At 36.7% G+C, this 24,352-nt stretch overlaps 1 protein-coding gene across 3 annotated transcripts; it reads left to right on the forward strand.

Moving 5' to 3' along the window:
• Positions 1 to 23,499, forward strand: LOC103695462 (N-acetyltransferase). Of its 3 annotated transcripts, none has more exons than XR_015967986.2 (14): positions 1 to 160; positions 282 to 383; positions 475 to 519; positions 757 to 842; positions 1,520 to 1,617; positions 1,807 to 1,858; positions 4,633 to 4,725; positions 6,141 to 6,251; positions 6,960 to 7,332; positions 9,350 to 9,786; positions 11,844 to 11,953; positions 14,712 to 15,083; positions 19,580 to 19,638; positions 19,883 to 19,941. XR_015967986.2 is itself a non-coding variant. In XM_039116952.3 (14 exons), the coding sequence occupies exons 1-14, from the start codon at positions 112 to 114 to the stop codon at positions 23,210 to 23,212; spliced, it is 1,992 nt and encodes a 663-aa protein (XP_038972880.3). In that variant the 5' UTR covers positions 2 to 111; the 3' UTR covers positions 23,213 to 23,499. The 3 variants fall into 3 exon arrangements, 1 of the variants encoding a protein (XP_038972880.3); XM_039116952.3 differs by lacking the exon at positions 14,712 to 15,083 and adding an exon at positions 23,024 to 23,499 and having other exon boundaries at positions 2 to 160; positions 19,883 to 20,070; XR_015967987.2 differs by lacking the exons at positions 19,580 to 19,638; positions 19,883 to 19,941 and adding an exon at positions 15,293 to 19,573.
• Positions 23,500 to 24,352: the final 853 nt, after the last annotated feature.

The following is a 24,352-nucleotide window of genomic DNA, read 5'->3' on the forward strand; positions in this document are numbered from 1 at the left end:
TTTCCTCCACGCGAGGTTGGATAGGATCCGACGCGCTTCTTCCCGCTCTGTGAAATACTCCCACCGCCTCCTCAAATTCTCATTTCGAAGCTCGAACTCTTCGCTGCGACGATGCCAATGGCGGGAACCAAGCGCTCTTCCCCTTCCCCGATTTCGATTGGTAATCCCTAAACCCTAAAAAACCCATAAGCGATGAATAAAATTATTGCCACAGAATCCTAATCGCTGCCAATAACGCCACCTTTTTGTCTGATTAAAACCTCGATTGCACTGCTTTGCAGGAAATTGCGAGGTCCAGATCGAAGGAAAGGGGATCGTCTGTGAATCGAGCAAGAAAAATCTTCTAATTTCCGTGTCTAATGATGCAAAAATCAAAATTTCAGGCAAATCCCCACTTACCTTTCTCAATCCTTCAATCCCTATAAAAAAATATTTATTATTATTATTTTTTTGAGTGGTTATTGGTTTGTGTAGTGGATGATACAAGGAGATATACGCCATGGAAATCTGATGATAGTGGTATTGGCCTCTGTCTATCTTTTCTTGTCAAAATCTTTTTTTTCCCTGTATAGAAGTGAGATATAAAGATTTAGCCAAATGAACGCTGGTGTGATGATTTAATGATTTTTTGGTTGCAAACATATCAACCCATTTTTAACCCCTACATCTGTTTTTGGAACATATTTATACAATTTTTCCCTTGATTTTTTTTGAAGGAACTTTTTTTTTGATGAATTTATTTTTTGTTGATTGAAGGTGGGGAATGTTTCCCTTTGGAGGGTCATTCTTTCTTGCTCCTGAATCCCAAAGATGTGGATAGCCGAGGCAAATCCCTGCTGCAGGTAATTTCTTTTGTACCTAAAATTTTTGCTCTTAGCATGTTGAGGAGCGGGGCATGCAAAGTTATAGGAGATACTATTTTGAAACTGATAAAATTCAGGCAGCTGGAATATCTGGTTATTTCCTAGCTGTTTATGTTCAGCACACGCACTTGCAGATTGACAAGAACATGCTGTAAGGGAGGCTGGTAAAGCATCATATAATTATTAACAAAATTGTTCATGTGATCAACAAAAAGATGTTAAGTTTAAAAGTGTACTATGATAGTGTTTGGGACCAATCAATGGACATTGATTGGACAGATTCCGTGTAAAAATTCCTTCAATTTTTTATTTTTGTTATCTCAGCAAAAAATCTTCTATGAGAATGTGATTATGGAACCTTTTCCTAGCGTTTTGTTGGTTCAAAGACATTCTTGTTCCCATTACTTGCAACTGATATTCTAAATTAACAAACAATCTTTAAGAAATCTTGTCTTGACAATTGCAGAAAACTGAGTCTACTTCTTGAAATTGGTTCTTATTGGTATATACATTTGCTTTAATTATTGTGGAACCTTTCTTTTATTAGATTGATATGTTACAGCAATTGATTTGTCTGTATGCAGGATATTTGTTTATCACCCTGTCTTCTAAGTTTGATTACATCTTTTTCTTTTGTTATTGTTTTGGGTTTCTAGGAAGTACTGAAGCTTTACATCAAAGAACTTCCGTCAATGAATTATGCTGCAAATACTGGAAAGAAATCTCAATTTCTTGAAAGATGTGTATCCAATGGGTAAGGAAATATGTATTGTTGTCGATATGTATTAATATAAACACCAGTTCGTGACTCACCTGGATCTATTGTTGTCGGCTCTTCATAGCATACCTATGAACAGTGATGGTTTTTTGATACTTGCCATTCTAATCATATATTTCTAACTCTTTTCTAACATTCATATATTTCTGTTTCTCTTTTCTGCAGAAAATATAGGACATTGATTTTGAAATCAGATTCTGTCAAATGCCTTGGAAAGGTAAGCTCTATCCACATTAGTTTGGCTGGTTTGGTCTTGGACTTTAGCTGCTGTATATGAGTCCATTTGTAGGTAGCTGTTGTGCATGTTCTATTTTGTAACTTTAGAAAAATCAAGTAACTAAACTGGAAGGGTTGCAAAGTCTGTTAATATCACAAATGATTTAGATTTGGAATACCAGCTACCAGTTTCGGTAAAACTAAGGACTATTTCTCTACATGAATATAAGATCCACTCTTTTCAAACCTTCCTATATTGTCTGTTGATATCACAAATGATTTAGATTTGGATTACCAGCTACTATTTTAGGTAAAACTAAGGACTATTTCTCTACACGAATATAAGATCAACTCTGTTCAAACCTTCCTACATTGTCATGGCAGAAGATTCGATTTCTGTGGTGGAAAATTTACACAATCTAAAGGGTTAAGAATGTTTGAAATTCATCGTCAACTTGTGGTTATTATCCCACAAGTGTTCTTCCACCTAAAGAAGCAGTTTACTTTGGAATGTTGTTAATTCCCAAAATTCTATTGAGTTTCAAGGTTTGTGGTTTGAATGATAAGGTAGGACCTTTTTAGTACGTAGTAGACCATATCGATATTGGATCTGGAATTGAGGTCTACATCTAACCAATACAAACACACACTCGAACAATCCGGAGTTTGGGCAGATTGAGTTGTTTTAAGGGACTGAATCAGTAGCTTAACTAATTATTTGAACTAGTTGAATACTGTCTACCCTTGGTGTGGGGCTAGGTTTGGGTCTCATCTTGGTCTAAATTGGGCCAATCTTGGGTAACATTTTGGTTGACCTGGGCAACTTGCTGCCATAATAATACCACTTGGCATGCTAGTCAAACAAAATTGTTGTGGAAGGTTTTCAGAAACTGATTACCATTTTATCTTGAATTTTATCGAGGAAGCAACAAGATTGCAGGACATGGTCATACAACATAGGGTATAGTTAGCAGGTACTTTGACCAACTGGACCATGCCAAGCTTTGCAAGCGCTAGTAGATTCATGGGTGAAGACTTTGACAAGCAAATATTTGATTTTCCTATTAAGTAATTTGCAAAATTAAGTAAGAAGTTTCTAACTTAGAATTGATTGTGATCCTTAGTTGCATGCAAACTCGAACAAATTTTGATGGAAGGTGAAGATCATGGATTAACTCTTGCACCTACTCTTCTTTTTACTTAACTGATGATAAATATAGAACTTTCTTTGAAGTGTAGAAGCCTTGACGAACATATCCTGTAATTTTTTACAAGTTTCCATGTTCATTTGGTGAACAACATGCTCTTCTTTTGTAAGTCTAGGACAAACATGCTACTAGTATTTCCCTTAACTTCACATCACACTTGAAGTAGCTATGAGATTTGCTATGAACATTGTCCTAAGCATGGTATGCTATACGGTACCGAACCAGGTGGTACAGGGCATACCATACCATACTTGCTATGTTGAACCAAACCCATACTATACTAACATAGTGATAAGGTGGCACTAGTATGGGGTCCGGTATCGAGACGACGTACCTTGGTCCTAAGTAAACTTGTGAGAGTTGATATGGATAATGGTAGATATTTCTACATTTATTTGATCTTTTGCTAGATTTTTTTCTGTTCAAGTTGTTAACCTTGAGGCTTTTAGGTTCTATTTTCCTTCTACTTGGTCGCTTAGAGAAGAAGATAAACCTGAATGGTGATGCTTCTCATATTTCCTGCCAAAGGTTATGCATTCTAATGCAGTTTCTCTTGGAACGTTGAAGGTTCAAAGTGATATTGTATAGCAAATTATGAAGTTAGTTCTAAATACATGATGAAGGTGGGTGGTTGCATAGATAACATGACTAGAACTTGGCTTCTCTAGTAATTTGCAGTTTCTGGCAAGAAAACACTTGCATTAGAAGACAATAGTGGTGCAAAGGATGTGGTAGAAGAGGGTTGAGATAAAAGTTTGAATTTCGATCCTGGATCCGATGACTGTCGGGGAATGGATATCATACGGCCTGGTGATTCAGTAATTCATTGGGATGCCCAGTTTTTTTTCCTCTTATTTGTTGTTTAGAGTAGGAATTATTTGGTATGATTGGGTTTATGGTATTGGTGCTGATGGGTTCACAGTGCCCATGATTTAGACTCCTCAAACCAACTCTATTTATTTGCTTGTCTTTTTGCACAATTTTATGTGGGTGGGACTACTATAGAACCCTTTTTCCAAATCTTTGCCATATGACTTTGAATTTTTATCCTATTGCTTTCATATGGGAGAGCTGGTTCTTATGATCCTAATCTTTGCAATGTGACTTGGAATTATTCTACTCTTGGTTCCATATGAGAGACCTGGTGGACTATTCTTATAATTCAGAGAACTATTATGGATGTTAGATTTGTCCCTATTTGGATTAATGCTTCTGGCTCCTATGGATGGTGAATGCCTCATAAAAGGAACCATACTGGGGAAACAATAATTTGGTGGAAGTAGCTCTCAGAACACTGTTTGCATGTCAAGCTAATATGAATAGCATTATCTTAAATCTGAAATTCAAAATAATCTTTGATCAGGTTCCACTTTCAGGTGATGCACATTAACCAAGTACTATGGACTATAGTAGAAACTAAGAAGAAATATTTCTATAAATACATAAGAAAATCTGACAGAAAACTGCAGCAACAGCCTTTTCATTATCAATTTTCACAAAATTCTTAAAGTTGTTTTTAGAATTTTAACATTTTAATCTGTGTATTCATCTTCTTTTTATGATATAGGTGATAGCTGCAATATCATACCAAATAATTCCTACTGACACACAATATGCTGAAATACCTCTTGCTGCTGTCAGTTCAAACAACCAAAAGAAGGTATGGACCACAGTTTCTGCTTTATGCTGATAGCTTCATGTGATTTGTTTGTCTAATTTAGCAATGTAGTACTTGTGATCTTCTGAAAAATAAGTTCAAGAAACTGACATGGCCACTTAATGGATGAGGTTTTAAGTTCATTCGGTTATTGAAGGTTTTGTTACTGGAACACGTTCCAATGTTTAAAGGCATCATATTTAAAGCAGCCTATAGGCATAACTTTCTATGTATTGTGTCTATGCAAACTGCAAAATGCAAAGAGCTGGGTCATATCTGCTACTCAGAGAGAGGTTCTACTGATGGTAAATTCCCAAATTCAAGATAAACCATTAAATGTCTGTACATTGGCATATGGATATAGATATTATATTTTGATAACAATTTACCTTTAATATGAAAGTTGCCCAGGAACATACATCAAAATAAGTGATTCCATAATTATGCAGATACGAGTTTCTGACATATTCATCAGATATCACCACTAAACATTATAATCTCCTAAAGCACAAGTATTTCTGCTTCTGCATAGTTAATAAGCTTCAAGTATGCTATATTTTGCCCATGCCAGCCACTGTCAGACCACACACATGTATTTAATGCCTTAGTTATAATCGGGAGAAAAGCAACAGAATATGGGATGATGAGTTTATCTGCTTTGGAAGAAAGAGGGTGGCAGATCTTGGCATTTAAGTAGGAATTTCTCTACAGGTTCCATATCTGATAACTAATCACCTGATGAGGACACAAATATATCAAATTTGCTATGGCTGGACCATTGAACTGATAGTTTTACCAAGTAAGAAAGTAAGACAGTAATTTACATTCACTAAAGCATAATATATGGCATGCTTATGTAAAAAAATATGGAACATTTGTCAGTTTTCTGATGATGGGATTTGTACATCCAAGTTATCATGGAAATAATGTCCATTTCTGAGATGTAAGTTGAGCAAAAACTGAAATTTGGGGACATCTCCCTATAAAGTACTTATTTTGCAGATTATTTACAAAAGAATCTAACATATAATGATAAGGGATGCTCCACATGTTTTTCTCTTTTCTTTTACATTATAAATATGTATGTATGTTTTCTGCAAATTGGATATGTTTGTTCCTTCAGTGTAATCATTGTGGTTACTTCACACCTTGAATTCAACTAATGCTGTTCCTGTCATATAATTCATTATTCACTGAGTAAATAATAACAATTTTGTTGATCATCTCATTGTCCTTACATTTGCTCATTTAGATACTCAAATAATACTGCCTTCCTGATCTATAACCTTTGTGGTGGGTAAAGTTACATAAGCTTTCTTTTTAGAAGTGCCTCTATTTGCATTTTAGAGATCTTATCTGCTTAATTAACATTGTCCAATAAGCCACTAGTCCATATAATGTAACATTATTTTTTCCAGGGTATTGGTCAGCTCTTGTACAAGGAATTGAATAAGAGGCTTCAGAGTGTGGGGATTTCAACATTACTTTGCTGGGCAGATGAGGTATCTGAAGGATTTTGGCTCAAACAGGTAATTACATGGACCATAGAATATGTGGTTGTTTTTTGTGGGGGAACTAGTTATACATAACATGTTCATTCATGCGTTCACGCATTTGTACATCATACTTAATTAGTCAAATGATCAGTTTTGGAATTTTACTCCAGGGCTTCACCATGCAACCCTGGGTCAACATAAACATACACAAAATACTTCACAAGAGATATAATATACTCTCATGAAACAGAAAGAATTTATTCTTTTGTTAAACCAAATATTTGCCAAAACAAAAATCAGAAGGAAAATGTCATAAAGCAGGCCAAAGGCTGTTTGATTTAGTTTATCTATTTTTTTGGATACTTCAGACTTAAATGTATTTTATGGATCTTAATTTCTGCTCTTTAATTCTCTTTTTGATTTACATAAGATTTTAAACTCAAGTGCCAAGACACATTAGTTTCATAGCTTCTCTTGTAACATTCTGGATTAAACTGCAAGAGGCAACTAAAAGTAACCTAGGTCAGTTTATGTGACATATTGAACTAATAAACTAATGAACGAGAATACTTATATTTCTGCTTCAGAGTTGCAATTCTCCATCTCTCTCTTGTTCTCTGCATATATTTTCCTTTACTCAAGAAGTGTTCTTATCCTTTGAAATGCCAAACATTTTAGCCACTTCATAAAATCACGGTGCTTCATGATGTTTCAATTTTATAGTTGATGGATGCATTGCAGGGCTTCATTTCAGTAGGAGAGGTGAACAGCAGAGGTAAAACTCGAAGGCTACCCATTAAAGCTGATATTAGGAGGGTGTTATGTTATCCTGGCGGTTCCACACTTATGGTTTCTCAAATTAAAAAGGATCTTATGAATTTTGTCAACTCTTCAAAACATGTTAACCTGTGCTCCTTGTCAAAGTCACATGCCAAGTCACCAAGTAATGCTCCTTCTGAAACTCCTGGACTCACAGAAATTATGACCAGGGATACTTCAAAGTATGAATGTCCAAGCAACCTTAATATCATTCCAGACAGCCACCAAATGAAAAATTCTAAGTTACAAAAGTTGATGAGCCATGGTTGTTCAACAGATAGACAGAAAGCTGAAGGTATGCAATGATCTCCCTACATAAGGTGTGGTTTCTAGCCATTATTGTCATTTTTCCTATTTGGACATCCAGATATATGTAATATCCTCCATATTGGCTTGATGGAATGAAGAAGTGGCATGACGAAGAAGGAGATTTTTGGGACACTAAAAATCACCTTTATAGATGGGGTCCAGTGTTTAAAAAATAGCGATTGATTAAACTGCAGCTTCTCCTCTTTCCTTTCGCTTCTTCTTAACCTTCAAGCTTTCTCAGTGCTTATGTGTGGAGGAGATACTATGTGGTTAGGATGATCAGCATCCAAACTGGGCCTTTGCATCCTAGTATGTGAACATCAACAAAGGAAAGCATATATTGAAAGTTTGTTTCAGGTGCACCATGCTAGACATACAGCATAATGTCTTAAATCATTTTTCTTTAGTGACATATATGGGATGCCTATTCTAGTTAGAATTAATTCCCTTGTAGGATTGTGTTTTGTTGATCTCTTTGGCTAATTTGTGTCATTGAGATGAAAATTAAAGTGCAACCCAAAAACTTAAGCTAGTAGATAGATGGTTTCATGAGTATATAAAACTGACTAGAATTCCTAACCTGTCTGATGTGGGACTAGTCCTGAACACCCCCTCTCACATGCAGAGCCCTAGAGTGGAACCTGAAGAGGGGCAAGACATGATTAGCAAGTGGGAGCATGGAGGCATTGGTAGGCAAGAAGGATAACAGGCTCCAATAGCATGTTAAAGTCCAACCCAAAAGTTTAAGCTAGTAGATGGCTGGGCCTATTAGTATATAAGGCCAAGTAGAGTTGCTAACTTATCTAATTTGGGACTATTCCTCAGAAAAACAACATTCCATTTCAAAAGTTGTAATCTTGGCCATTCACTTAGACTTGTTGCTAGTATAGAGGAATTTTAAAGGTTGTTTGCTCGGTTGGGTAAGCTTGAGATGCAATCAATTAGGTAGATCTCCCTGCCAGCCAACTGGCCATATAGGTCATACTAGCAGGCCCCACTCTTGCATAAATTTCTCCTGGCTAGTAATATAACACCAATTTTAGAGGCTTGATTCCAAGCTACCAACCAGTTACAAAACTTGTTCAACTAGTCAATCCTTACAGGAAGCCATTCATTTAGACTTGTTGCTAGTATAGAGGAATTTTAAAGGTTGTTGCTCGGTCGAGTAAGCTTGAGCTGCAATCAATTAGGTAGATCTCCCTCCCAGCCAACTGGCCATATAGGTCATACTAGCAGGCCCCACTCTTGCATAAATTCCTGGCTAGTAATATAACACCAATTTTAGAGGCTTGATTCCAAGCTAACAACCAGTTACAAAACTTGTTCAACTAGTCAATCCTTACAGGAAGCCATCTGAACTTAGAGTTATCCCAATAGCTAACCCTATATCTGATATCAAAAGGCTTGGATGATGAACGACGATCAGTTGCATTTAGTGAGGAATCTTTGCCCCCCTCCTCTTCTCAATAAAAAAGATGATCAATTGCATTTAGTTTCCTCATCTTGCTACAATGCAAGCTAACATATATGCCTTTAGTTAATTTTCTCTTTGTGTACTAATTTCATGGATGTGAAGATGCATGAGGTTTGCATGATGCTTGTATTAATTATGAGGGTGTACAAGATGCTAATTTAGGGGGAAAACTTTTTATTATGAATTTCAATAAATAAAAAACGAAACATATCTATCTGAAAACCAAAATATTTCTAGTTTTGACTTCGAATATTTACAGAGTGTATCTTTTACTAAGGAGGAGAATAAGGAAACAAAGCAAAAAATTAGTTTTAATCAGATAACTTGATAATGACTTGCAGAATTACGAAGCAATATTTTTTTTTTCTTTTGAATGCTACATTAGCATGTTTTTACTATTATAATGAAACATAATAAACAAGCATATATAGTCATGTATGTACATGTCTTACAAAGGTAATACTTGTTCAGTATGTGCATGTCTTTTACTATTACCACTAGTTCATTGTGGACATGTCTGTATTTTCAGGTTTTCCTCCTGATGCTGTTATGGTGCTGGACTGTACAAACTTGGTTCCTTTGAATAATGTGGGTTGCAATGGCAATGAAGTTGATTTAGGGGTGGCAGAAAATGAGTTTGATACTGATGGTAGGTGTTCTCTTGGACAAAGAGTGAAGAGGCAGATCTGGGAAGCTACATTGTCTTCATTAAAGTCCAAGAGAATTAGAGGTGGTCATCTTATTGGCTGTTGCCAGGAGTCAAATCAAGATATTGCTTGTGAGAGTTGCTCCTTAGAAACCTCTGGATGTGAGCAGTCAGTCAGGGCATTTCCAAAAGATTCTATATGTCATGCTGAAGGAAACAGATTTGGTGATGCCAACAATGATCTCGTTTTACAAGGAAATTGTCCGATAATCATGCTAATGAATATTGCTGATGATGCTAAAAAAGCATGCCTTACAAAGGTAATACTTTTTATTGCATTTTATATGTACATTTCTGTAAAATTTCATGGCTATGGAATTTTCGCTTATATGTGCAATCTAACTTGGAGGTTGGCATCAGGTTGACAGCCATACAATCTTGCTTATTATGTGGTTGTCTTAAGTCATCTTGATAATTTTTTGGTTTACATCTATATGTGTTCCTGTTACTCTATGAGCAGTGGAAACATATTTTAAGTTTAAAAATAAAATCAATATGTGAAGAGGAGGGGTTATCAATATGATAAACAGGTTATATGATAATTTTTAATGCGAGTGACAATATTATCCACCTAAGTTGTTCAAGATATTCATAAATGAATCAGAATGCTAAAATAATGAAATATTTTAAATAAAGAGGGATTCATTTTGAATATGAAAACTAACTCCACAGCATCTTATAGAGAACTTTATGTCCACTGCTAAATTTATTACTTGGACAGAGGGTCATCTGTTATTGATCAAAAAAAACTTGAGGAGCATCAAGAGTTGGGTAATGTCCTTTCTAGAAATTTGCTGGAGACTAGGACATCTAAGAAGTGTCTTGCTTCACATTTATTACAACCGGTTGCAATTCGTATAAGTTGTGTTATTAAATTGGAGGCGATCATATAATTATTGGTTACTATTTTTACTGTACATTTAGTGTCATATTAGCAATTCAGAAAAAGAATGTGGAAAGAGTTGTAATAATGTTAGGCCACCTTTTTGTGCCTGCTCCATTATATTTTGGTGCAGATATAGTTCGGATTTAAAATATGAAATGGATATGTGAGATCTTTTCCTGTTGGGTCATCCTATCTTCAGGCTTGCTAGTTGCTACATGAAAGTTGTTAAATTATCTGTTATCAAAGGATCCCTTACTTTATTGATTATTTTATGCCATAACTGCTGAGGTATGTATTATTGGTTGACTACATGCAATTGGAGAGTTATTTTACAATACCAATTTTGAAATAAAGGAAAGAAATATAAAATTCAAGGGACTTTAGTGTGAAAACTTTAACATGTTACTAGTGGTTATCACTACCATCTCTTGCCATTTGACTCTGTGGCAATCTCATGACCACCTATCCTCCTAGCCCTCAAAAGTTTGCAAAGAAGAAACTGTGTTAGATATTACCACTGAAATCCATGGAATGAATCAAAATGCCAAGGGTTCTTCATTGTTATACTGAAGCACTAGTTTGTGTACAAGCTTGTGCCTCTCTCTCCCTTCTTCTGAAGAGATATGAAAAAACAAGAATGTGTTAACTGAACTCAGGAACATAGTTGAGGAGAATTTCTCTTGTGGTATTTGAACTGAAATAGTTAACTTCTCATTTACTAAGAAAGCTGGATAGAAGATTTCTGAGGAAATTCGTGAGTAAATAACAGTCATGTCATCTTCTTGCACCCTTTCAGGCACTAGATTTTCTGAAAAACTCCTTACAGTTAGTGCTCAACTGTTATTTGATCTTTACGTGGCTCCAAGCTTTCATTCTAGTTGTCTTTGTAAGGAACCTAAGATAACTTCAATGCATGTTGGTCTTAGTTCTCCATTCTTTTTGTGTCATTCATTTGTTATGTTCTAAACAAATGGAGATGGGGCTATTTTCCACAGTAGACACAACAAAATAAATCAAAACAGCTGTTTGGGAAAGTTATGGAACACTTGACTACCAATCAGTGGTAACGTTATTCAATAACTTGATTTTACAGTGGTTAATAAACAGAAGAGGTAATCCTAGTACAGAAGTGGTAATCCTAAGAAAATGCAATAGTCAAAAAATTATGTTTTTCTGTCTCTCTTGTGCCTGAGGAACTTGAGAACATTAGAATGTCATCACACTTAAGGAAACAAGGTCAGGAAACTAGCGAAAAATGGGGTATAATGATCGCACCTATTCCCTGTTTGATTATATTTATTTCATTAAGCATCTTCAATGCCTAGAAGCATTAATGACATGGATAAACTTTAAAAAGTCTTGTATTTTCTTTTAAAATAGCTGCACATCATTTGTCTATTAATGATACAGAATGCTTGTTGGCCATGCCAGATAGTTATAGAACTTGGAGGCGCTGTAACCTGCGAAGGAAGTTCCTGTACACATGTTATAACAGGAAAAGCGAGAAGGACATTAAATTTCTGCACAGCTCTATGCTCTGGGTCAGTTTTCCTCCATTATTTTAGATTTTTATTTGAAGTATTTTACCTAATTTTGTTTTCCTGAGGGATTTTTATCCAATTATTTCACAAAATGAAACATGAGGGTATCCCTCTTTCTGTTATGTATTCTCCAGATTATCATGTAAAGTATAGTCCCAAAATTCTGCCCCCAAGATGAAACTTAAGAAGCATGTCTTGGACTGAAGCTATCAAATTGCTTATGTGGGTTTTTAAACGTTCTCCAATCCTTAAATATTTTGATGCTTTTATGCATTTCAATGGAATATTAAATGTTTAAGCAATTGAATGAGCCATACAAAACACTAAAAGTCACTTTGCAATTTGTAAAACTTAAGTTATTAATAGCAATGACTTACCTAGTTAGAATTTATATTACTATGTGCTTAAGCAACCATTTAATCTGCTTAACCCTTTAAACCATTAACCTTTACTTAGCATGCGACCGTCTGCTGTATGCATTCATTGTAATATATTTGCCTTATATTCCTGGTATTTTTGTTTTGACAAGATTTTGTTATAACCCAACCTATCCATACCCACATTATGATTTCTTTGGCCTTTTTTTTAAAGGCCAGAGAAAGCTTCTTTCAATTTCCTTGTCTAAATCATTGCGCAATACTGAACAAGCAGCCAACCTTATTCCCCTTTGTAAAGTCTAATTGGCCCTTACCTTGCCAACAGGATCCCTTTAGGATAATGAAAGAAATTAGGACAACCCCAAAATCCTAAACCCATGAATCTGCTACCATTTTATAGCAATATCACTTTCTAGGAACATGTGGTCACATGCGTGCTCATTAACCTTGATAATCATAGTGATGTCTAGATAGAAAAGCAATGCTTTTTAGATTGAACAAAGCACAAGTATTTGCTATTGCTTTGTTTGTCAAGCTTTACCAACATACTTGTTACTTCCATATCTTAGTCCATAGAGTAGTTCACTGGTTAAAACTTATAACATATCAGCATCAATGGTCAAGCCCGTGTCTATAAACTGCCATGAATTTGAGCAGGTTGAATTCTAAACCTGTATATTACATTATATAGTTAATAAGATCATGAATTCTTGTGTCTACTTGTAATATAACTTTTAGTCTTTTATAATAGGTAGGGGTACAAATGGGTCAGGTCGGGTCATGAGTGAGCCCGACCCAATCCGGTTTCTTGTTCGGGTCCTAATTTTAGACCCAGACCCGACTCGATAGAGGATTGGGTCAGGTTGGGTCGGGTCCATGTATAACCTGGATGCAACCCAAAAAATTCGAGTTCGGTTCGGGTCCGGTTCAGATTTACCCATCCATGGCTTCAAAACTTGTGTTTGCACCCGTGCGGGCTGCAGCCCGTAGGCCCAAATAATTTTACAAATTTGGGTCGGCTCGGGCCGTAGGATTGAAAACTTAAAATTATCCAAATTTCAAATGGGTCAGGTCTAAATTCAGTAAACCCGTACCCGACCTGAAAAATGGAATGGGTCCTATTTTAGGACCCGACTCAGCCCCATGGGTCCTCCAAAATGGGTCGGGTCGGATCTAAGTGGGTCGGGTCACGAGTCAACCCGACCCATTTGTAGCCTTAATAACAGGTTTAAAGTAATAGTGAAAATTAATTATTTACTGCATCATTGCCTCATGTTAGTTTTATGTTAACTATTTACAATCCCCCAACTTATGATCCAAGTATAGATTGTTTGTATGCAGTATCAAGTATCTTGGATTTCTAACTCTTTTACTAGCCATTGATCCTAGATCTAGTCAACTCAGACTTCTAATATTTTACAAGCCACTAATTGTTGTTGGAGTGACAACTGATGATGCACATAACTGCTACATTTGGAAATTGATGAAGTTGCATAGAAAATGGCTTTTAGTTTGACTCAAATTGTATCTTAACTTCATAGATAAAGCCTAGACCATATGTGTAATGTATTTACTTGTTATATACCATAGTTAGAGAGGCATGTATCTTCAGGGCCTCTGTGGAGTCCTGTCTTTGTATTTTTCTCCACCATGCAAAGCTTAACATGTCTAAGGATTTTTCTCATGGAATTAGTGTTTCAAGCTTGGTTTTAATGTGACTTAACTGTTGCTCATCATGCCAAGCTTGAACTATGATTCAGGAGGATCACCAGACTCTGTGTGGACAACTTTGACCATTATGAGCAGGACTGGGTAGGGTCTAGGAGAAAGATCCGCTATATAAGAAAGCCGAGTCGCTAGCCAAACTTCTGGAGGCCATAACTTGGTCATACAACGTCCGATTTAGATGATTTTTTTTAAAAAATAGCCAGTTCTTTTAGATCTACGATGTGATGCCACGCCTTTTAGGAGGCAGCGCCCCTAGCAATCGAGCCCAAATTCCATCGTTTGGGGCTCGAAATAGCCTGGTCAAACCAAAAGTTTTTTTTGGATAAAACTTTGACCGTTCGTAGCTCTCTATCCGAGAAGAATTAGGTGTAGCAACAGAAGGTAGAGTTGGTGTAGAAATTGAGATCTATCTCATGATTTTTAGTTTTTTCTACAAGATTTCTACTAGAGATGCCTATTTTAGAAAAAAGAGTCCTACTAGGTTTAGAAAGAAAAATCCGACCCAAATTGTGTTAAGGCAGACGTCATATTATAAATAGAGGTTATATCCTCATTTTTTTAATCATTAATGAAAGAAAAGAAGACTTATAGCCCTACTTTTGAGATTTCTCCATCTTCTTCTACTTATCTTTCGAGAGATTTGAATTGAGCAGGTTGAAGAAAATCTTTCTTCTCTTCGATCGGATCAAGTTGGTATCAGAGCTCTGGTCCTCTATATCTGTGGGGAGCCCTGTTCATAGTCCAGACATGTGAGCAATACAAGCAATCAGGAAGGGCTATTCGCATTTTAAGTACATTGAAGGACAAAGGCGGGTATGGTTGCTAGTTTTTCCTTGATGAGCGATGATCAGACGAAGGGACGTCTCATATAACTAGAGGAGAAGATTGCTCAACTCACCGAGATCGTCTTGAGATTGGCGATACCTTCAGCACAAGCACCAGCAACTCTTGTTGCGATTCTTCTCCTATGGCTTGAGATGAAGATCCACCATCCAGCGAGGAGGATGAAGATGAGTGACCTACGGGTATAAAAATCTCTCTCTTCAACCATTTAAAGTTAAGGCTCGGATCGAAATCTCTGTATATGATGGGGTTGCAAAAAAGCTAGAAAAACTAGCTAGACCAGTTAGAAACATACTTTACTATTTATAGATACTCTAGCATCCAGAAGGTAACTTTTGCCCATCTTAAGCTTTCTACTTATGCTCTTACCTGGTGGAATTTGTACATGTAGAATAATGATGTTTCAAATCTGAGATGGAACAAATTCAAAAGTCTAATCAAGAAGCAGTTCTACCCAATCAGCCACGAGGAGGATCGGTGGATCAAGTGGTAGTACTTACGACAGAAGTATGATCAGTCTATCCAGGACTATACCACCGATTTCCACAACTAAGTAACCTCTCTCGGAATCTCCATCGACGATCATGCAGTTTTCATAAAGTACGTTAGAGGTCTCCACGAGAACATTCGAAAGGAGCTGAAACTCTACAAAATTGAAGATATCAGCGAAGCCAGCATGAAGGTCATTGGATTGAGGAGAAGAATCAGCCTAGAAAAGGTAAAAAATGCGATAAGTTTAAGAAAGGCAGCAGAAAATCAAGCCAGAAGGGGGAGCAGGGCAAAAAGCACGCTAACACGACTCAGAAAACTTATTGTGATCATTGTAACCTCCATGGACACACCAAGGAGAAGTGTTGGAAACTTCACCCCGAGCTGCGGCCGAAGAGGAAGACACGGGAAGAGGATCCCAAGAAGAAGAAAAAGGCGGTTCTCAATACTGTAGAAGTTAAGGAGCTTCTTGGGCTTCCTGAGCTTGAGCAAGAAACTCCAAATTGAGCCTGATGGTGAGAAAACCCAAGACAACAACAAAAGCAGTTTTAGAAATGGGAGAGGAACTCTTCTGCTTGAAGATCCAATTGAAGCAGAACATCATTGAGGCTATTGTAGATCTTGGAAGCTAAAAGAACCTCATCGCTAAAAATCTGGTTCAGAAGTTCGGATTGCAGACCAAGCCTTATCCACGTCCCTACCCTCTTGGTTGGATTTAGAAGGACGTCAAATTGAAAATCATGAAGCAGTGTACCTTCAAATTCACCATAACTTAAAGGTATATTGACGAGGTAACTTGTGAAGTAGTTCCTTTGGTTGTTTGTCAGGTTATCCTTGGGAGCCCATACCTTTGGGATCGAGATGCAGTCTTCTACCGGCGTTTGAAGAAGTATCAGTTCGTAAAGGATGAAAAGTAGTTTATAATCAACGTCTCCAAAACACAAGAAAACGTAGACTTTGGGACTGCTGCCTAGGTAAAACGACTTGTTAATGCTTGCAAAAGGTTTGTGTTGTTGATAATACGAGAAGCCAATGCCACACAAGAAAGATTGAGCCCTTTGATAGAAGACCTGAATTCAAGTCAAAAACCTGAGATAAGCCAACTGATGTAAGAGTTTTCCAAATTTGTTCGAGGATGTAAAGGGGTTGCCGCCCAAAGAGCAATTGAGCATGAGATTCAGTTTATTAGTGATGCGCCTTAGCCCAACTTGGGGATCTACTGCAAGTTAGTGATGGAGAACGAGGAGATCAAGAAGCAGGTCACGGAGCTACTTGACCAAGGCGCGATCAAGCCTAGCTGTTCATCGTGCGGATCTGCTATGGTTCTAGGGCCAAAGAAAGATGGTGGATGGAGGATGTGCATCAATTATCGTGCCTCGAACAATATCACCATCAACAATAGGTACCCTTTATCCTAAATTGATGGTCTATTAGACCAACTCAAGCATGCATATTACTTCACCAAGCTAGATTTGAAATCCGGGTACCATTAAGTTCGGGTTCGCGAGGAAGACACCTAGAAGACGGCCTTCAAGATAAGGTAGGGTTTGCTCGAGTGGCTAGTTATGCCATTCAGTTTATGCAATGCTCCTGCCACCTTCATGAAGTTGATAAACGAGGTACTGCGGCCCTTCTTTGATGATTTTGTGATTGTGTACCTTGACGATATTCTATTGGCTGAAGATGCAGCAAGATGTGGCCCAATTCATCAAGGTTGTGTACCATGCATCACATCGAAGCCCTCCAATAGAAAGCTGAGACTTTATATGCCGTTGCCAGTACCTAGTAGACTTTGGGAGAGCATCTCGATGGATTTTCTAGGAGGGTTACCAAGGAAAAGATTGGCCATGATTATTTGTTTATTGTGGTTCATTGATTTAGCAAGATGGTATGCCTGATCCCTTGCAAGAAAACAGTTACTGGAGAAGAAGTCGCTCGTTGGTTCTTTCAACAGGTATGGAAGAATTTTGGATTACCTTTAATAATTTTAGATCGAGATAGCCATTTTCTGAGTGATTTTTGGAGATCTTTATGAGGGATGATGGATACTAAGCTGAAAAGAAGCATTGCCTCTCACCCGCAAACAGATGGACAAATTAAGGTCGTGAATCGTACCATGGTACATCTCCTTAGAGGCTATAATTCCAAGCATCCAAAGATGTGGGATAATAGCTTACCATACCTCCAATTCGCTTACAATCGAGCTATCCACGGTTCTACTCAGAAATCGCCATTGGAGGTCGTTTGGTCTATTTACTGCAGAGTCCCTTTGATCTAGAGTTCATAGTCGGTTCTGCACCAAAGAATAATAAAGAGGAAGAAAACCAAGCACGAGCTCAAAGGTTTCTTGAGAAGATTAGAAAAGTGCATCAGGAGGTTGAGGCATAGTTGGATAGATCACAACAATGTTACAAGGATAAACATGATAAACATCGTGTGAAGTGCAATTTTCAAGGGGGGGAGCTAGTTTGGCTTCACCTATAGAAAGATAGGTTGAAAGGTGAAGGGAGAAAATTAAAAGCAATTCAATATAGTTTGTTTAAAATTTTGAAGAAGATAGCAGAGAATTCCTTGCAGCTTGACTTACCACCATATATGGAGATGTATTCAGTGGTCAATGCTGATAACTTGAAGTTATTTGAGCCTTCCTTGTTCGATGAAGACCAAGTCCAAGAGCTAGTGCTGCCAACTGTGGATGACCTATCAGTGGGGCAAGAAAAACCATTGGACGAGGATTGTATCATCGAAAGGAAGGTCACAGACACCAGACGCGGAAGGATCAAGTCTGGATCGGTCGACCGGTCAGCTTTTGAGCAAAGCCAGGTGGTTCTATCGCGAGATAGGGAAGTAGACATTTTGTACCTCCAATTTTGATTTAACGAGAGCTAAATCCCGTAAATAGGAGGAGCCTTGATCCAAAAGGATCACCTGACTCGATATGGACCATTTTGGCCACTATAAGCAGAGTTGAACAGGGTCCAGAAGTAAGATTTGCTATATCGGAAAGCTGAGTCGTAGACCAAACTTTTGGAGGCCATAATTTAGTCATACGACATCCGATTCGGATAATCTTTTTTTTTTTTTTTTTAAATCAGGCTATTTTTTGAGGTCTATGACATGATGCCACATCCTTTAGGGGGCGACTTCCCTAACAATCGAGCACAAATTCCATCGTTTGGGGCCCGAAATAACCCGGTCAAACCGAAAGAATGGGTAAGACTTTAACCGTGCATAGCTTTCTATTTGAGAAGAATCAGGCGAAGCGATAGAAGATAGAGTTGATGTAAAAGTCGGAATCTATGTCCTTAAGATTTTTAGCTTTTTCTAGAAGATTTCTACTAGAGATGTTTATTTTAGAAAAAAGAGTCCTACTAGGTTTAGGAAGAGGAATCCAACCCAAATTATGTTAGGGCGGACCTTACATTATAAATTGAGGCTATACACCTCATTTTTTAATCATTAATGAAAGAAAAGGGAACTTAAAGCCTTATTTTCGAGATTCCTCTATCTTCTTCTAGTTATCTTCTGAGAGATTCGAGTTGAGCAGGTTGAAGGAAATCTTCCTTCTCTCCGATCGGATCAAACTGTCTATAACTTCCTCTACAATAAAATGAAGAATTTGCAAGTGATATGCATGTGCGGCGCAAAAGTGATTTGAGATGATTTTTGGATGAACGCATGATGGAAGAGAGCACATTATGTTGACTAGATTTGGACAAATGCAATGCATGTGTTGATCTATAACTTGTATTATAAATGAAATTATACATCAGATTTTGATGAAGAGTAGTGATTTCTCATGGAGGTTTCTGGATTTTTTTATATTTTCATGAATAAGTAATTATTGGACCACCATTTTTTGATAGGAGAGAAGAAAATTAATTTGCTTTAGAGAGGAAGTGCATGCATCAATTAGAATAAGAAATGTGCTAAAATTTCCTCAAATTCTTCGACATTTGTATCTTATGTGGGACTCATCCTTGAGAATTGATGAAGAATTATTGGAGGAACTGTGGAGGATAATGACATGCAATTCGAATATAGTCATCTTGTGGTAGTAAAAAGTTTTAGTCCACTAAGCATATGCTAGGAAATGCTTCATGGATTTATCATGCCTGGTTTGATACTAACAAATTTCACATGTTCCTGTATTTTCTAACTAATGGTCTTGGTATAATTTATCATGCAGAGCTTGGATAGTCTCTCCTAATTGGTTGAAAGATAGCTTCAGGGAAGGAAGGTTCTTAGGTGAGTTAGTGCACTTTATATCTCAAAGTCCATTAGTTATTTAAGTACTTGTCTCAGAATGCATTAGTTATATAAATACTTGAAGTTGGTGCATATGCTATATTCATTTACTGGAAGGGTCCTTGATTCAGTCTCTTCAATGAAGGAATGATGCCTTCACCACCTAACTGAAGGGTTAAGAACCCATTGTGAAAGACAGATTGTGGTTGTTATACGTAATTCTTTTCTTTTGGTTTTCTTGTAGGGGAATCCCAATTTATTTTAGAAGATGAAGAATATTTGTTGAAATACAAGTCTGACCTGTGGGATGTGGTTATGAGAGCAAAAGCAAATCCTCATTCATTGCTCAGAGGATATCATGTCTGCCTTGCAAAGCATATCCAGCCCTCTTCTGATGTCCTATCAACTGTCATCAAGTCAGCTGGTGGCAATGTGAGTATTATGGATCACAATACAACAATGTCAATTGGTCCTGTCTTGCATGTCTTTATAGGGTTATGCATATGTTGTGGTATAATGTGGGTGAGTGGCCCTGTAAAAACTAGAGATTAACAATATAAATTAGCTTACAATGATTTATTACGTGGTTATGCTGCAATTTTTTCCCTATTATGTTTTTATGGTGAAGAAATAACCTCCTTTTAGCCAAACCTATGGTCAATGAATGTCGAAGTAATTCATAAAATTAACAAAGATCTTACTGCTAAAAGAAAATAGTTACATGTTAGCTGAAAGGAAGCATGCCTTATTGGTTACATTGAAGTATTTATGGCTGTATATACGGTACACAACCATGGCCAGCAACCTTGCAAATACAATTGTATCTTGACAGTAATAGACATTAGATTATCAGAGCAGTGGTTTCTTGACAATCATATCAACTTTATTAGGGAAAAAAACAGTGCTTTGGGCTACTTTATAGAATGATGCAAACTCGGTGCCATAAAATATTAACAACCACATCTGGCGATGTCTATTTCAAGTTAACAAATATTCATGTCTGACAATTTTGTATAGGAATTTTCTTGCAATCTTATATGCATTGATATGTGACATAACAGAGAGAAAAAAAATACATGATATCAATTAGATTGCTTTAAATTAGAAAAAAATTGCTTGGTTTTGTTTGTGTATTACTCTAGGGTCTTGCCATGTTTGTTCAGGTTCAAGTCAAGATACCCAAATGGGTTCATGTGAAAAAGAATAATCATATTTTTTTTCAAAAAGAAAACCTATTGACACATAAATATATTAGCCATTAAAAACGGTGATGGGTTACGTTTAATGAAACAAATTTTAGAAAATAGGATTTTTTCTGGACTGTAGCCAAGAAAAGTCCAGTCAGAAAGGGGAGAGCTTGCAGTCTAGAGTCCATCTCAGGAGTGTGAAGACCATCCCTTTTCAACCAAAAATACAAGCAGCTATCTAACCTTCCTCCTGAAAATCCAATTCCTTTTTGTCTTCTTTGTATCAAAACCAGCCAGCCGAAAATCGAACTGAAACCTAGTGCATTGTTTCTGACCATTTTCAAAAAATGCATAGTTTCTCCTCTGAAAAGAACCTCTCCAATGAGGAAAGGCATACTTAACTCTTGGTGACATCATAGTGTCGGTCTTCCAAAACTTAGAAGAATCTGTGGAGGATGCTAGGTTTTTCTTTTAGAGTACATTTCTCAAACAGTAGAATTTATTTTAAATATCTTTGCTTTGTGTGTCTCTATAATGCCAATAATTGCATAATTTTCAAATAAATTACTAATATCAATGAACTAATAGCATATCGGGAATAGCATAATGAATTGTTGAATTATACATTATTACACAACATGAGGCATAAGACATCTAGAACCACATCTTTAAATTGCTGCATACTGAGTCTGTCTTGACCAGCATAGATATTTCAATTTTTTCATGCTTCCTCAAATGAGGAGGACACAACTAGACTGAGTGGATACACCCATGCTGATCTTGTCTTGAGATAAACTTATGTACACATTAATCTAATTAATAACTTGAATTAATTTTGAAATTCAAAACCATAACTAGCTTGCTTTCTCCCCACATTCAGGACTATCTTTGTGCATCCTGATTCAGCAATCATTCCAATTAAGGTCTAGCTCCAGTGTTATGGTAATTTTTGTGAATTCCTTTTTTAGACCCCTGGCACTCAGGGCATCCTAGGTTCATTAATATTCCAATATCATTTCAATCAATTTTCTGTTGTCTTGTTTTACTTGTTAACTGGAATGTTCTACTCATGTTATTGCTTATACAACTGGAGGGTTAATAAGATGAGAATAAAATATTCCACTTTTATTTTCTTAGTGTTAATTGCATATCTTTTGGACATTTTTACCACTGGTCCTCAAACTTAATTGACTCCATAAGCAGTGCCCCTCCAGTGTTGGTCTCCTGCAACCAAGGCTTGAGCAAGAACATGGCAAAGTTAGAGAGAAGAGGCCAAGTCTCTATCCTAATTTGTTGTTAACCTTAGTCATGTTCGGTCAACCCTGGTGACCTTAGTAAAAGGACTGATTTGTGCAAATGGAGAACTTTACAGGATTTTTATATATAAATATAAAAGAGATTAATATGCAAATATGGAAGATTTTGTGGACTATCTGCAAAAAACCCTAAAGTTTCCTTCTAGCAGTTGATAGCCTCTGCCTAGGTCATATAATACCCCATAAGCATTTCTCCACTTCGTTGAACCAAATCAAATTCTATCAGATATGCCTTTTCTTATCTCTTCGTTATATTTATACTATAAATTCAAGATAATGAAGTATAACTTCCTATAGTATTTCTTGGATTTTAATTTTGATGAGTAATTTACATTTACATTTCCATGAAAATTGCGTACTCTTTACTCTTTTCTTTCCCTATTATTTTTGTAGGCCGTCATCTACTAAGGCTTTTTTTCCCCAATCCAAGTTTGAAGCACTATATCATCTATAATGACATGCATCATGTTGTATCTTCCAAAATATTAGCAATAAATCCATTCACGACTAAAGTAAAGAGAGATATGTTTTTGGTGCTGACCCTTGATATGTTGGATTTAGTGGCTAGTTCCTACTTTGTAGAAACTTTTAAGTCAAAATGCTTCTATTTGATGTGAAGGGTCTGCATCAGAAGCATATCTCTCTAATATTTTCTTGGTTACTTCCTGATCTGACTGAATCTGACCAAGCTTGAGCCACAATTGATTTATTTGTAATTCCACCAACTTGGAATAAGGCCAATGCCCTATAAAATTGCTGCATATTGTTATTTATATCTAACTAAATTCACAGTCAATGCTTATGGAAATGTGTATTGTGGCAAACAATCATTAATAGTTGGCTTGAATAAGCATGTTTGATCATTTGAGTGAGCATTTGCAGGTCATTCATAGGCTGGGCAGCATTGAGGAGCCATCAAAGACAATCTTTTTGGCATGTGAGGAAGACATGGCAGAGGCTCTGGCAGCTGCAAGAAAGGGGGTACGTACTTACAACAGTGACTGGTTAATGAACTGTGTCATGAAACAAGAAATTGATCTGGATGCCCCTCAGTTTGCTGAGTCCCTTTAGGGTTGCAATGTGTCCTACATGTGCTTCTCATGTCATCATATTTGAAGTAATATTCTGGTTAAACTGCTACAGGTTACTGTGTATATGTTGGCCTTTTTTGTCTGCCAGGTGAAGCAGTCCTGTTTCATTTACTTGTTGCTTGCAACATACCAAGTTCTGATGTCTTAACCTTTATCAGTTGGGGGCTTAGGTCTTTAACCTTTGTTTTCACAAAAGGCTGTAAATAAATTTTCAGAATGCTGAATGTATATACAAATGCAAGACTTTTGCTCGCTTTTGGTTTATTAGTCTCAACTTTTGAAGGCAGTGTTGGCTCTAAGAAGTGAGTCCAGCAGTTGCTGGGTGGAAATTTCTTTTTGTTGCATATCATGAATTTTCTTTGATAAAAAGACTCAAATCACTCTGTGGAACAGGGAAAATTTTTAGAGGAAAGCCAGAACATTGGAAAAAAATTATTAGGTGTTTTTGAGAGTTCAACATTTAGACATTGCAATGGCTTTTGGCCAGCAGACCAGCACCTACATCACTAAAGTAATGTCATGGAAGTTCATGAAAATGTAATAATTAAGTTTTATCTTTATATTTTCATTTTTTTTTTGTGTTCCAAATTGATAAGATAAAGAATGACCATTAGCAACTGAATTCATCTTAGGTTGCTTCTTCCACGAACAGCATGAACCTTTAACATAAACAATGTTGAAGTCCTGATGATTATAAAAGAAGTAATATGACACGATGACTACTGATGATTTTAGAAGTTTTGATATATACATGCAAGTCAAGGAGAAATGAATTCATGACTCATGAGACTTTGTAAGTAGTTGTAGCTATCAAATCAGGGAAGAGGGGGGGGGGGGGAGGGAGAGAGAGAGAAGATGGTCCATTGAGAGGGAAGATGTTCAATACAAATGTTACTATTATTTTGGCAGGCAGTCATCAGTTATATTTTGTCATGTCTGCTGTTTAATAAATATCGCTGTTGATATTGCCGAATTTCACCTCCCGCCTTGTAATTCATACCTCGATCTAGAGAAGACGGCCTTAAACTTTGTCCGAATTTAATTTCAAGCCCTAGAATCTGGTTTGGTTAAACTTATATTCAAGCCAAGGTTGAGCAGAACTCGAGCTGCTCGGTTCAGT

This window comes from Phoenix dactylifera, chromosome 8 (assembly GCF_051530095.1).
Source record: "Phoenix dactylifera cultivar Ajwa chromosome 8, Ajwa_hap1_PhDact_Kaust_v1.1, whole genome shotgun sequence".
Classification (NCBI taxonomy): domain Eukaryota; kingdom Viridiplantae; phylum Streptophyta; class Magnoliopsida; order Arecales; family Arecaceae; genus Phoenix; species Phoenix dactylifera.

Excerpts from the sequence above, each read along its gene's own strand:
- LOC103695462 (XM_039116952.3), top strand. The coding sequence starts at position 112 with ATGCCAATGGCGGGAACCAAGCGCTCTTCCCCTTCCCCGATTTCGATT. Across the intron at positions 1,859-4,632 it reads CTGTCAAATGCCTTGGAAAG|GTGATAGCTGCAATATCATA; the intron begins GTAAGCTCTATC and ends TTTATGATATAG. Across the intron at positions 4,726-6,140 it reads GTTCAAACAACCAAAAGAAG|GGTATTGGTCAGCTCTTGTA; the intron begins GTATGGACCACA and ends TATTTTTTCCAG.